This window comes from Trypanosoma melophagium (assembly GCF_022059095.1).
Source record: "Trypanosoma melophagium isolate St. Kilda chromosome Unknown ctg9segment0, whole genome shotgun sequence".
In the NCBI taxonomy this organism is placed as follows: domain Eukaryota; phylum Euglenozoa; class Kinetoplastea; order Trypanosomatida; family Trypanosomatidae; genus Trypanosoma; species Trypanosoma melophagium.
The window spans coordinates 239,809-254,674 of NW_027125194.1; the positions used below are offsets into that span (position 1 = coordinate 239,809).

The window sequence follows — 14,866 nt, forward strand, 5'->3', positions numbered from 1 at the left end:
TCGGATTTTATAAGCAGAATGGCCCCACTCCTACAATATGGAGTGCTGTCAACATAGACTTGGGGAACCAATAGCGGGCGGAGCGAAATTGCACAGCTTCAAGGGTGAATTTTCTCGTTCCACACCGCTAGAACCCTGAGTCCGTGATTGTGCATTGGGTAACCCTCCAAAAAAAAAGAAAAAAAAATCATTCAATAACGATCAACAGAGGGCTGCAAGATACGTCGCCATCAGAGGGTGAGACACGACGCGTGTAAGAATAACCATAAAACGGCATGAGAGAAAACGGCAAGTTGACCATTCTTAACCGCAAAGGTCGTTGAAAATACGCTACGCTTGCGTGGAATCGTTGTATTCTCAAAAAAGAGAAGCGCTGTGAGACGCGCGGAAACGACAGGAGTCGGACACGAACCAGATCCCGGTTATTCGGGAAAACTGGGGAATCACAGGGATCCAAAGGCACTTTCACCCCGCAGAGCCCGGCAAGTTACCAGGGCCACAACCACAAGCAACACGGAAAAGTTGAAGGAAGGACTAGTATTGCTTTGGGCTTATCCGGGACTGCTCGCTTTTCCAAGGCAAACGGCGCACTCCTAAAGGAGCATGGGGGTTGAACAACCGCGCGGGGTTTTAGAAGAAGGTCGTTTGCCCCTTCAACGGGCGGAGGGTGGGGAAACCTCATTCGCCGACCACCCCCGCCAAAAAAGAGGCAAAAACGGTTTTACGCGGCGTGATTGTGGTGCGGTGCCCGTTCCCTTCGCGACAAAGGGAAAAAGAGTTCCAGTTGAGAATGGGCGAAAAAGGTTCGTCGCTTATTGGTCATAGGGGTGGCGTTTGCGCGAGGCCTCCGCCCCCTTTTCACCCAAAGGGTTCCCTTTTCCAGGTCGAACTCAAAGAAGAAATACTGAATACTTTCTCTTGCCGAACATAATCGCGAGAACTTTTGGAATTCACCCAGCTTCCTATGGGGTATAAATGTAGTCTGCAAATCCACTCACACCACCACAAAACGCAAACACATGACTGCTTCTTTGCGCTTACTCTCTCTCTGAAAAGGCGAAAGGGGAAAAGAAGAGGTTATAATCCCCACCAAGAAAAAGATCCGCAGCTAAAACCAACAAAGACAAAATGCAAACAACCAATGCACATCATACGATGTCAAATAGTGGAGGGTTCCATCTTTATCGATCAATTTTATCTTCCCCACCAAAACATTTCACCCAGCCTACAAAGAGACAGAGAAGTGAAGGCCATTCCCCAAAGTCAATGTAGTACATATATAAAGAGAAATAATTGTAAAAAACGATTTCCAATTACCATGGCGACCAAAAACGTAGCGCCATGCTTTTTGCAAGAGAAAAAAGAAAAAAAAGATGTTTTTCCCCATTCATTTTCCAAAAAAAAAAAGAAAAAAAAGATGTTTTTCCCCATTCATTTTCCAAAAAAAAAAAAAAAAGAAAAAAAAGAACAAAAAAAAGATGAACTTGAAAACCTTATAACTTTCAAACGCTTTTTCCCAATAAAAAGAAAGAACCAGCAGCACCATGCATAAATATGCATCTAATGTGCGCATTCTCGAGCAAAATCACTTAGCAAGAAAATTTACCCTTTTATAATTCAATATAATGGAAGTTCCCACAGGGCGTGCCACCATCAAAATAGGAGTGAGGTGACTCACCTTGAGGATGCTTCACAGAGGCACAGCCAAAGCAACAGCCATGATCAGAAACACAACATGGAGAACATAGGCTGCAGCAGGAGTTCCATCCGTACCCAAACGAAGATTTATTTCCCCTGGCGCTTGCGGAGAGGGAGGACCTTCCTTGCTTAAACTTATGGCAGTCGTCGCCGAATCGGCAGTGTTTGTCCCACCAATTGGGTGAGAACCGGAGGGCAAAGATGATGACGACGAGGAAGAGGAAGAAGAAGCATCAGTGTTTTCATTTGCAGATCCTGCGGCGTTGGTATTGTCTCTCTTCTGGCGCCCCTTGTTGCCACTTTCAGTGGAAGCACTTTTTTCCACAGACTGCGACGGCACAGTACCAGAATGAATGTCGGTATTCCTACGGTCAGTACCAGTCGTTCTAGTTGTGGGTTGCGTGGATCCTTTTCCTTGTACTGGATCTGGTTTTGGTGGATGTGCTGTTGGGGCTGGTGGTGTTGGCGCCGCTTGCGGTAAAGATGGGATTGTTTCTGGTTTCTCCCCTGGCGGGATAACCAAAGGGAGGCGACTGCTGCCGTCGGGGGCGATGGTGCACACTTCACTGTACTTGGGGCACTTGAGTGTAATGGGGGTATCCGAATCGCTGCGCTTCACCTCCATTGTGCGTCCCTCGGGGCACTCCTGCCATTCCGAGATACCGGCGTACATCACCTTCACTTTACCCTTATCACACGAAACCCGTGCACACACACCATTTGTTGCGAACTTGCTTACTTCACCGCGTTCTTCAACAGTTATGTTGTATTCTTCTGCGTCCAAGCAGAGTGAGTCATCAGCAGTGATCGAACCAGACAAATCGAACGTTGGTGTTTCACTGCAAAGTAAAGAATGCAACTGATCTTCAGTCACCATAAGTCCATGAGCACGAACCATGCAGCGAGTATAATCTTCGTTTGGGTATCGATCCTCCGCATAGGGATCACAGCCCGCCAATCCAAGGCGATCAGCTGTGCAGGACAAATCAATCCCCTTTCGACTGCAAAACTCCCTGGGGTATTTGGTATCATCCTCATCCTTGCATTCACTTCCAAAGAACTCGCACCCGGTCTTGTTGCCCCAAGTAATTGACTCCGCCATGCCCCAGTTGACTGTGTAAAAGTTTAGATCTTCAAACACAGACATCGTTAGAACAGAGTAGTGCATGGCACCAAAACGATACCCAGAAGACATCAAATCATCATTCGCGTTTCTCCAGGCCCAGTGTGACGAAATCTCGTTCGAATTGAAGAGAAACCCCAATTCCAAGCCATCCAGGTTATTGCAATCGTAGTATTCCCGTGCCTTCTTCTTCGTTTGGCTTGAGTTCACCACCACACGCTTCCTCTCACCACCAAGCGTGACCTCAGACACCATATTCTTCTTTACAAACAGCTGGTAGTCAAACCCAAGTGCATGGGCAATCTCATGCGCGATGCGACGAACATTATACCGCTGCACCTTTAGGGGATATAACTGAACATTTATCGCCCCAGCAACAGGTCGGCCGGAGTTCTCATCATAAGCACAGGGAACGCCAAATGGATCAACTGGTCTCGCTGCCACATACACCACCATGTCCGCATCATTAACACCTTCATTACGGTGGTGCTCAGGAACAGTAAAGTTCTTGCAAATACTGTCTTCTTTAAACTCAGGAACCTTCAACGGACTGCTCACGCGATCAACGAGCACACGATCGGCGTGCAGTTTAATGGCAGCAGGAAGAATGGTACCTTTAAGGGCGGCTTTCATATTCTCAGTAAGAACGTACCAATGAGGGCACCGAATAACGCTCCCAGTGAAGTCTGGGATCGGGTCTCCCCACCCGCTGCAGTACTTGCCCTTGGTCAAGTCCTCTGTTGAGGCATGAATGCGGATGAACTTTCGGTCCGTTGTGGAAACGGTGTACGCTTGCGATGCTCCTTGTCCTTTGCGGGGCAACTCCCGCACAACTCCAGTCGACTGCTCGGCGAGGATTCCACGCGTGCCGTACAGCTGTGCGAACAGAAGTAGCAACAGCAGGAGAAACACTGAGACGTGCATCTGTCGGGCCATTGTCTCACAGACGTGTATAATAGATATATAGGTGTGCTTGCTTTGAAGCTCTTAAACAGCAAATCTACAAGGAATAAAGAAGAAAGGCACACAGACGAGAAAAAGGACATAAAAAAGAGAGATAGATAGAGAGGATATCAGTAAATGGTATATACAGCGCTACCACAGGTGGATGAATACTCAGATGTGCAGTCACTGCGTCCCTTCCTCACACGTCCAGAACAGGTGCGAGACCCAATCATGTGCAGCAATCACCCTTCTGTAATGTTAACCGCAGTCCCCTCAGCAGCAACCACACAGTCACGCACACACACACACACACACCTATCGCGGGCACCCGCTACACCACGCACGGCTCCAAATGCAACAACCGCCGCCACACACTCACAGACACCCCAGCGCGCAAGCAACGCAACGGACTCAGCCTCCGTTTCATACACCGCCAGCGACTCCAGCCCACCAAGGTCACTCAAAACACATGGACGGCACTGTGCCGCACAACACAGCCATGGGGAGAGTGCACGCCCCAGCAGCGCACACCGGTGACCACAGCAACTCACGCCCCCATTGGGGGTAGCAAGAGCAGACAACGCACTACATACGGCCAACACCCAAACAAGCAGTATACGCTACCCATCGTGGAAGTGCCTGCGCCGCCAATTCACACACACAGACAGACACAAACATGGAGGAAGAGCGGCATACCACTCCCTCATCTCGGCCCACGTCAAGTTCCACCCCAGCAGGGCACTAAAAACAATGGCAGAAAGACGCACGCAGCGCCACCGTAGGAAACACCCTCCCGGGATCCACACTGCAGGAGTGGCATTCCATCCCTCTTCCAGGAGAATACAAAGACACACTAGCACAGAACCAAGAAGGAGAAAGAACATCATCAAGATGCAGAGCACAAGCATGGGAGAGAGAATGGCCTGCTGCGCCACTTACACAAGTTACAAAAAGAACAGAAAAGAAAGACACCAAACCGCTGCTGGCCTTCTGAAACCATTACCCACAAAAACAAAGGATGTATTTGCTGCAGTATACACACCCCAAGGGTGCCAATCACGCACACCAGAAGAAAATATTTATAGGAAATCCAGTATATTATGTAACATTTGCAAAACCCATCCATCATTAAGGGATATACAGAGTGTATCATCTTGAGGAAGAAAAAAACAAAATCAGTGTTGAAAAGAGAAACAATATAAAGATAAAAGCATCATACAGATATAAAGTAGTGGTGCAGAAATAAAAAGAAAGAGCACGTACCCTGTGGTGCCATTTATCGGTGAAGAGAAAAGAAACTGAAGTATATTTATACCACGCACCCACAGGAACATAAAAAACAAAGGGTATATAGCAGTATCAGGTGTGAAAGAGAAGAAAAAGGAGAGTATAACTTAATGCTACCTACAGGCAGACACAAAATATAAATTGTATACTTTAGTATCAATGTACATGTGCTGTATGCATGCGCTGCTGACATCACCGCTTCACTGGTGAAGCAAGAGAGCGAGGACCGTAACAAGAAGCAACACAGGGGCAAGGAAAGCAGGAACAATACAACCATCAACACCTTGATTACCGTTGTCCACATTGTTATTTCCACCCTGATTACCATTCCCCACGTCGGCACCTCCACCATTTGAACCATTACCTTCAGTCCCGGGAGGCGTGGCAGGTTTCTCCCCTGGCGGGATAACCAAAGGGAGGCGACTGCTGCCGTCGGGGGCGATGGTGCACACTTCACTGTACTTGGGGCACTTGAGTGTAATGGGGGTATCCGAATCGCCGCGGTCCACCTCCAGCGACTTGTTCTTCAGGGCACTCCTTCCATTCCGAGATACCGGCGTACATCACCTTCACTTTGCCCTTATCACACGAAACCCGTGCACACACACCAGTGTAAGAGATATTTTCTTTCCCATTTGTTTTGTACACGTCTGTATCCAAACAGAGTGAATCATCGGCAAAGACCGATCCTGAAAGTGTTAACGACCTGTTTTCATTGCACATCCTAGTTGCAGAATGAGATAAAGTACCTTTCTCGTATCTGATATACAAAGCGCGGCTCTCTTCTCGATCGTGGTCAGTGTAAAAGGCATTAGGGTCACAGTACCCAACTCCAGTGCGATCACTTGTGCATGAGAACGGAGCCCCTGGTACGCAAAACATGCCAGGATATTTTTTAACAAATTCATCATTGTAATTATTATCAAGCAAATAACAATCGGACTTGTTGCCCCAAGTCATCGGCTCCTCCATGCCCCAATTAGCTGAATAATACTCAAGATCATCAAACACAGACATTGTCAGGGCAGTGTAGTACATGGCGCCGCCATGTTTATATCTAGAGCTCATGAGATCATCCTTCGCGACACGGTAGTTCCAGTGTGATGAAGCCTGTGTTTTCCATCTCTCATACTCCAATTCCATACCATCAGCTGCACTGCAGCCATAGTGTTTCTGTACCATTTCTTTTGTTTTAGTTGAGTTCACCAGCACGCGTTTTTTTTTTCCATCCTCAAAATTACTCTCAATCACCATATTTTTCTCCAGAAACACATTGTAATCAAATCCAAGTACATGTGCAATATCATGAGCCATAAGGCGAACTTCTTCCCGTAAAGACTTCCTTTCGCTTAGAAAAATGTTGAATCCTGCAGCGATCGGTCGGCCATCTTTATTTCTGGCACAGACAGCATGAAACAGAGTCACAGGCCTAGCTGCCACATAGAGCACCATGTCAGCATCATTAACACCCTTAGAATGGTGCTCAGGAGGAACAGTAAAGTTCTTGCAAGCATTGTTTTCATCAAACTTAGGAACAACCAACGGCTCACTCACAGGATCAACGAGCAGACGATCCGCGTGCAGTTTAATGGCAGCAGGAATAGAGGTCTTGATAAATGTGGATATCATCTCCTCCGTATAAATTTGAAAAATGAAACCATCGCAGTTAACATCTTTACCACTGAAGTCTTTAATCACCTCTTCCTTCTCGCTGCAGTACTTGCCCTTGGTCAAGTCCTCTGTTGAGGCATGAATGCGGATGAACTTTCGGTCCGTTGTGGAAACGGTGTACGCTTGCGATGCTCCTTGTCCTTTGCGGGGCAACTCCCGCACAACTCCAGTCGACTGCTCGGCGAGGATTCCACGCGTGCCGTACAGCTGTGCGAACAGAAGTAGCAACAGCAGGAGAAACACTGAGACGTGCATCTGTCGGGCCATTGTCTCACAGACGTGTATAATAGATATATAGGTGTGCTTGCTTTGAAGCTCTTAAACAGCAAATCTACAAGGAATAAAGAAGAAAGGCACACAGACGAGAAAAAGGACATAAAAAAGAGAGATAGATAGAGAGGATATCAGTAAATGGTATATGCAGTGCTACCACAGGTGGATGAATACTCAGATGTGCAGTCACTGCGTCCCTTCCTCACACGTCCAGAACAGGTGCGAGACCCAATCATGTGCAGCAATCACCCTTCTGTAATGTTAACCGCAGTCCCCTCAGCAGCAACCACACAGTCACGCACACACACACACACACACCTATCGCGGGCACCCGCTACACCACGCACGGCTCCAAATGCAACAACCGCCGCCACACACTCACAGACACCCCAGCGCGCAAGCAACGCAACGGACTCAGCCTCCGTTTCATACACCGCCAGCGACTCCAGCCCACCAAGGTCACTCAAAACACATGGACGGCACTGTGCCGCACAACACAGCCATGGGGAGAGTGCACGCCCCAGCAGCGCACACCGGTGACCACAGCAACTCACGCCCCCATTGGGGGTAGCAAGAGCAGACAACGCACTACATACGGCCAACACCCAAACAAGCAGTATACGCTACCCATCGTGGAAGTGCCTGCGCCGCCAATTCACACACACAGACAGACACAAACATGGAGGAAGAGCGGCATACCACTCCCTCATCTCGGCCCACGCCAAGGTCCACCCCAGCAGGGCACTAAAAACAATGGCAGAAAGACGCACGCAGCGCCACCGTAGGAAACACCCTCCCGGGATCCACACTGCAGGAGTGGCATTCCATCCCTCTTCCAGGAGAATACAAAGACACACTAGCACAGAACCAAGAAGGAGAAAGAACATCATCAAGATGCAGAGCACAAGCATGGGAGAGAGAATGGCCTGCTGCGCCACTTACACAAGTTACAAAAAGAACAGAAAAGAAAGACACCAAACCGCTGCTGGCCTTCTGAAACCATTACCCACAAAAACAAAGGATGTATTTGCTGCAGTATACACACCCCAAGGGTGCCAATCACGCACACCAGAAGAAAATATTTATAGGAAATCCAGTATATTATGTAACATTTGCAAAACCCATCCATCATTAAGGGATATACAGAGTGTATCATCTTGAGGAAGAAAAAAACAAAATCAGTGTTGAAAAGAGAAACAATATAAAGATAAAAGCATCATACAGATATAAAGTAGTGGTGCAGAAATAAAAGAAAGAGCACATACCCTGTGGTGCCATTTATCGGTGAAGAGAAAAGAAACTGAAGTATATTTATACCACGCACCCACAGGAACATAAAAAACAAAGGGTATATAGCAGTATCAGGTGTGAAAGAGAAGAAAAAGGAGAGTATAACTTAATGCTACCTACAGGCAGACACAAAATATAAATTGTATACTTTAGTATCAATGTACATGTGCTGTATGCATGCGCTGCTGACATCACCGCTTCACTGGTGAAGCAAGAGAGCGAGGACCGTAACAAGAAGCAACACAGGGGCAAGGAAAGCAGGAACAATACAACCATCAACACCTTGATTACCGTTGTCCACATTGTTATTTCCACCCTGATTACCATTCCCCACGTCGGCACCTCCACCATTTGAACCATTACCTTCAGTCCCGGGAGGCGTGGCAGGTTTCTCCCCTGGCGGGATAACCAAAGGGAGGCGACTGCTGCCGTCGGGGGCGATGGTGCACACTTCACTGTACTTGGGGCACTTGAGTGTAATGGGGGTATCCGAATCGCCGCGGTCCACCTCCATTGTGCGTCCCTCGGGGCACTCCTGCCATTCCGAGATACCGGCGTACATCACCTTCACTTTACCCTTATCACACGAAACCCGTGCACACACACCAGTGTAAGAGATATTTTCTTTCCCATTTGTTTTGTACACGTCTGTATCCAAACAGAGTGAATCATCGGCAAAGACCGATCCTGAAAGTGTTAACGACCTGTTTTCATTGCACATCCTAGTTGCAGAATGAGATAAAGTACCTTTCTCGTATCTGATATACAAAGCGCGGCTCTCTTCTCGATCGTGGTCAGTGTAAAAGGCATTAGGGTCACAGTACCCAACTCCAGTGCGATCACTTGTGCATGAGAACGGAGCCCCTGGTACGCAAAACATGCCAGGATATTTTTTAACAAATTCATCATTGTAATTATTATCAAGCAAATAACAATCGGACTTGTTGCCCCAAGTCATCGGCTCCTCCATGCCCCAATTAGCTGAATAATACTCAAGATCATCAAACACAGACATTGTCAGGGCAGTGTAGTACATGGCGCCGCCATGTTTATATCTAGAGCTCATGAGATCATCCTTCGCGACACGGTAGTTCCAGTGTGATGAAGCCTGTGTTTTCCATCTCTCATACTCCAATTCCATACCATCAGCTGCACTGCAGCCATAGTGTTTCTGTACCATTTCTTTTGTTTTAGTTGAGTTCACCAGCACGTTTTTTTTTTTCCATCCTCAAAATTACTCTCAATCACCATATTTTTCTCCAGAAACACATTGTAATCAAATCCAAGTACATGTGCAATATCATGAGCCATAAGGCGAACTTCTTCCCGTAAAGACTTCCTTTCGCTTAGAAAAATGTTGAATCCTGCAGCGATCGGTCGGCCATCTTTATTTCTGGCACAGACAGCATGAAACAGAGTCACAGGCCTAGCTGCCACATAGAGCACCATGTCAGCATCATTAACACCCTTAGAATGGTGCTCAGGAGGAACAGTAAAGTTCTTGCAAGCATTGTTTTCATCAAACTTAGGAACAACCAACGGCTCACTCACAGGATCAACGAGCAGACGATCCGCGTGCAGTTTAATGGCAGCAGGAATAGAGGTCTTGATAAATGTGGATATCATCTCCTCCGTATAAATTTGAAAAATGAAACCATCGCAGTTAACATCTTTACCACTGAAGTCTTTAATCACCTCTTCCTTCTCGCTGCAGTACTTGCCCTTGGTCAAGTCCTCTGTTGAGGCATGAATGCGGATGAACTTTCGGTCCGTTGTGGAAACGGTGTACGCTTGCGATGCTCCTTGTCCTTTGCGGGGCAACTCCCGCACAACTCCAGTCGACTGCTCGGCGAGGATTCCACGCGTGCCGTACAGCTGTGCGAACAGAAGTAGCAACAGCAGGAGAAACACTGAGACGTGCATCTGTCGGGCCATTGTCTCACAGACGTGTATAATAGATATATAGGTGTGCTTGCTTTGAAGCTCTTAAACAGCAAATCTACAAGGAATAAAGAAGAAAGGCACACAGACGAGAAAAAGGACATAAAAAAGAGAGATAGATAGAGAGGATATCAGTAAATGGTATATGCAGTGCTACCACAGGTGGATGAATACTCAGATGTGCAGTCACTGCGTCCCTTCCTCACACGTCCAGAACAGGTGCGAGACCCAATCATGTGCAGCAATCACCCTTCTGTAATGTTAACCGCAGTCCCCTCAGCAGCAACCACACAGTCACGCACACACACACACACACACACCTATCGCGGGCACCCGCTACACCACGCACGGCTCCAAATGCAACAACCGCCGCCACACACTCACAGACACCCCAGCGCGCAAGCAACGCAACGGACTCAGCCTCCGTTTCATACACCGCCAGCGACTCCAGCCCACCAAGGTCACTCAAAACACATGGACGGCACTGTGCCGCACAACACAGCCATGGGGAGAGTGCACGCCCCAGCAGCGCACACCGGTGACCACAGCAACTCACGCCCCCATTGGGGGTAGCAAGAGCAGACAACGCACTACATACGGCCAACACCCAAACAAGCAGTATACGCTACCCATCGTGGAAGTGCCTGCGCCGCCAATTCACACACACAGACAGACACAAACATGGAGGAAGAGCGGCATACCACTCCCTCATCTCGGCCCACGTCAAGTTCCACCCCAGCAGGGCACTAAAAACAATGGCAGAAAGACGCACGCAGCGCCACCGTAGGAAACACCCTCCCGGGATCCACACTGCAGGAGTGGCATTCCATCCCTCTTCCAGGAGAATACAAAGACACACTAGCACAGAACCAAGAAGGAGAAAGAACATCATCAAGATGCAGAGCACAAGCATGGGAGAGAGAATGGCCTGCTGCGCCACTTACACAAGTTACAAAAAGAACAGAAAAGAAAGACACCAAACCGCTGCTGGCCTTCTGAAACCATTACCCACAAAAACAAAGGATGTATTTGCTGCAGTATACACACCCCAAGGGTGCCAATCACGCACACCAGAAGAAAATATTTATAGGAAATCCAGTATATTATGTAACATTTGCAAAACCCATCCATCATTAAGGGATATACAGAGTGTATCATCTTGAGGAAGAAAAAAACAAAATCAGTGTTGAAAAGAGAAACAATATAAAGATAAAAGCATCATACAGATATAAAGTAGTGGTGCAGAAATAAAAAGAAAGAGCACGTACCCTGTGGTGCCATTTATCGGTGAAGAGAAAAGAAACTGAAGTATATTTATACCACGCACCCACAGGAACATAAAAAACAAAGGGTATATAGCAGTATCAGGTGTGAAAGAGAAGAAAAAGGAGAGTATAACTTAATGCTACCTACAGGCAGACACAAAATATAAATTGTATACTTTAGTATCAATGTACATGTGCTGTATGCATGCGCTGCTGACATCACCGCTTCACTGGTGAAGCAAGAGAGCGAGGACCGTAACAAGAAGCAACACAGGGGCAAGGAAAGCAGGAACAATACAACCATCAACACCTTGATTACCGTTGTCCACATTGTTATTTCCACCCTGATTACCATTCCCCACGTCGGCACCTCCACCATTTGAACCATTACCTTCAGTCCCGGGAGGCGTGGCAGGTTTCTCCCCTGGCGGGATAACCAAAGGGAGGCGACTGCTGCCGTCGGGGGCGATGGTGCACACTTCACTGTACTTGGGGCACTTGAGTGTAATGGGGTATCCGAATCGCCGCGGTCCACCTCCAGCGACTTGTTTTCAGGGCACTCCTTCCATTCCGAGATACCGGCGTACATCACCTTCACTTTGCCCTTATCACACGAAACCCGTGCACACACACCAGTGTAAGAGATATTTTCTTTCCCATTTGTTTTGTACACGTCTGTATCCAAACAGAGTGAATCATCGGCAAAGACCGATCCTGAAAGTGTTAACGACCTGTTTTCATTGCACATCCTAGTTGCAGAATGAGATAAAGTACCTTTCTCGTATCTGATATACAAAGCGCGGCTCTCTTCTCGATCGTGGTCAGTGTAAAAGGCATTAGGGTCACAGTACCCAACTCCAGTGCGATCACTTGTGCATGAGAACGGAGCCCCTGGTACGCAAAACATGCCAGGATATTTTTTAACAAATTCATCATTGTAATTATTATCAAGCAAATAACAATCGGACTTGTTGCCCCAAGTCATCGGCTCCTCCATGCCCCAATTAGCTGAATAATACTCAAGATCATCAAACACAGACATTGTCAGGGCAGTGTAGTACATGGCGCCGCCATGTTTATATCTAGAGCTCATGAGATCATCCTTCGCGACACGGTAGTTCCAGTGTGATGAAGCCTGTGTTTTCCATCTCTCATACTCCAATTCCATACCATCAGCTGCACTGCAGCCATAGTGTTTCTGTACCATTTCTTTTGTTTTAGTTGAGTTCACCAGCACGCGTTTTTTTTTCCATCCTCAAAATTACTCTCAATCACCATATTTTTCTCCAGAAACACATTGTAATCAAATCCAAGTACATGTGCAATATCATGAGCCATAAGGCGAACTTCTTCCCGTAAAGACTTCCTTTCGCTTAGAAAAATGTTGAATCCTGCAGCGATCGGTCGGCCATCTTTATTTCTGGCACAGACAGCATGAAACAGAGTCACAGGCCTAGCTGCCACATAGAGCACCATGTCAGCATCATTAACACCCTTAGAATGGTGCTCAGGAGGAACAGTAAAGTTCTTGCAAGCATTGTTTTCATCAAACTTAGGAACAACCAACGGCTCACTCACAGGATCAACGAGCAGACGATCCGCGTGCAGTTTAATGGCAGCAGGAATAGAGGTCTTGATAAATGTGGATATCATCTCCTCCGTATAAATTTGAAAAATGAAACCATCGCAGTTAACATCTTTACCACTGAAGTCTTTAATCACCTCTTCCTTCTCGCTGCAGTACTTGCCCTTGGTCAAGTCCTCTGTTGAGGCATGAATGCGGATGAACTTTCGGTCCGTTGTGGAAACGGTGTACGCTTGCGATGCTCCTTGTCCTTTGCGGGGCAACTCCCGCACAACTCCAGTCGACTGCTCGGCGAGGATTCCACGCGTGCCGTACAGCTGTGCGAACAGAAGTAGCAACAGCAGGAGAAACACTGAGACGTGCATCTGTCGGGCCATTGTCTCACAGACGTGTATAATAGATATATAGGTGTGCTTGCTTTGAAGCTCTTAAACAGCAAATCTACAAGGAATAAAGAAGAAAGGCACACAGACGAGAAAAAGGACATAAAAAAGAGAGATAGATAGAGAGGATATCAGTAAATGGTATATGCAGTGCTACCACAGGTGGATGAATACTCAGATGTGCAGTCACTGCGTCCCTTCCTCACACGTCCAGAACAGGTGCGAGACCCAATCATGTGCAGCAATCACCCTTCTGTAATGTTAACCGCAGTCCCCTCAGCAGCAACCACACAGTCACGCACACACACACACACACACCTATCGCGGGCACCCGCTACACCACGCACGGCTCCAAATGCAACAACCGCCGCCACACACTCACAGACACCCCAGCGCGCAAGCAACGCAACGGACTCAGCCTCCGTTTCATACACCGCCAGCGACTCCAGCCCACCAAGGTCACTCAAAACACATGGACGGCACTGTGCCGCACAACACAGCCATGGGGAGAGTGCACGCCCCAGCAGCGCACACCGGTGACCACAGCAACTCACGCCCCCATTGGGGGTAGCAAGAGCAGACAACGCACTACATACGGCCAACACCCAAACAAGCAGTATACGCTACCCATCGTGGAAGTGCCTGCGCCGCCAATTCACACACACAGACAGACACAAACATGGAGGAAGAGCGGCATACCACTCCCTCATCTCGGCCCACGTCAAGTTCCACCCCAGCAGGGCACTAAAAACAATGGCAGAAAGACGCACGCAGCGCCACCGTAGGAAACACCCTCCCGGGATCCACACTGCAGGAGTGGCATTCCATCCCTCTTCCAGGAGAATACAAAGACACACTAGCACAGAACCAAGAAGGAGAAAGAACATCATCAAGATGCAGAGCACAAGCATGGGAGAGAGAATGGCCTGCTGCGCCACTTACACAAGTTACAAAAAGAACAGAAAAGAAAGACACCAAACCGCTGCTGGCCTTCTGAAACCATTACCCACAAAAACAAAGGATGTATTTGCTGCAGTATACACACCCCAAGGGTGCCAATCACGCACACCAGAAGAAAATATTTATAGGAAATCCAGTATATTATGTAACATTTGCAAAACCCATCCATCATTAAGGGATATACAGAGTGTATCATCTTGAGGAAGAAAAAAACAAAATCAGTGTTGAAAAGAGAAACAATATAAAGATAAAAGCATCATACAGATATAAAGTAGTGGTGCAGAAATAAAAAGAAAGAGCACGTACCCTGTGGTGCCATTTATCGGTGAAGAGAAAAGAAACTGAAGTATATTTATACCACGCACCCACAGGAACATAAAAAACAAAGGGTATATAGCAGTATCAGGTGTGAAAGAGAAGAAAAAGGAGAGTATAACTTAATGCT

General features: G+C 47.5%; 1 protein-coding gene across 1 annotated transcript; it reads right to left on the reverse strand.

Annotated features, from left to right (window-relative positions):
• Window positions 1-1,690: 1,690 nt before the first annotated feature.
• On the reverse strand, window positions 1,691-3,757 carry LSM04_000618 (Peptidase M8; the record flags this gene model as incomplete). The annotated part of the gene is made up of 1 exon (XM_067332749.1): window positions 1,691-3,757. The coding sequence occupies one exon, from the start codon at window positions 3,755-3,757 to the stop codon at window positions 1,691-1,693; it is 2,067 nt and encodes a 688-aa protein (XP_067185513.1).
• Between the last annotated feature and the right edge of the window lie 11,109 nt (window positions 3,758-14,866).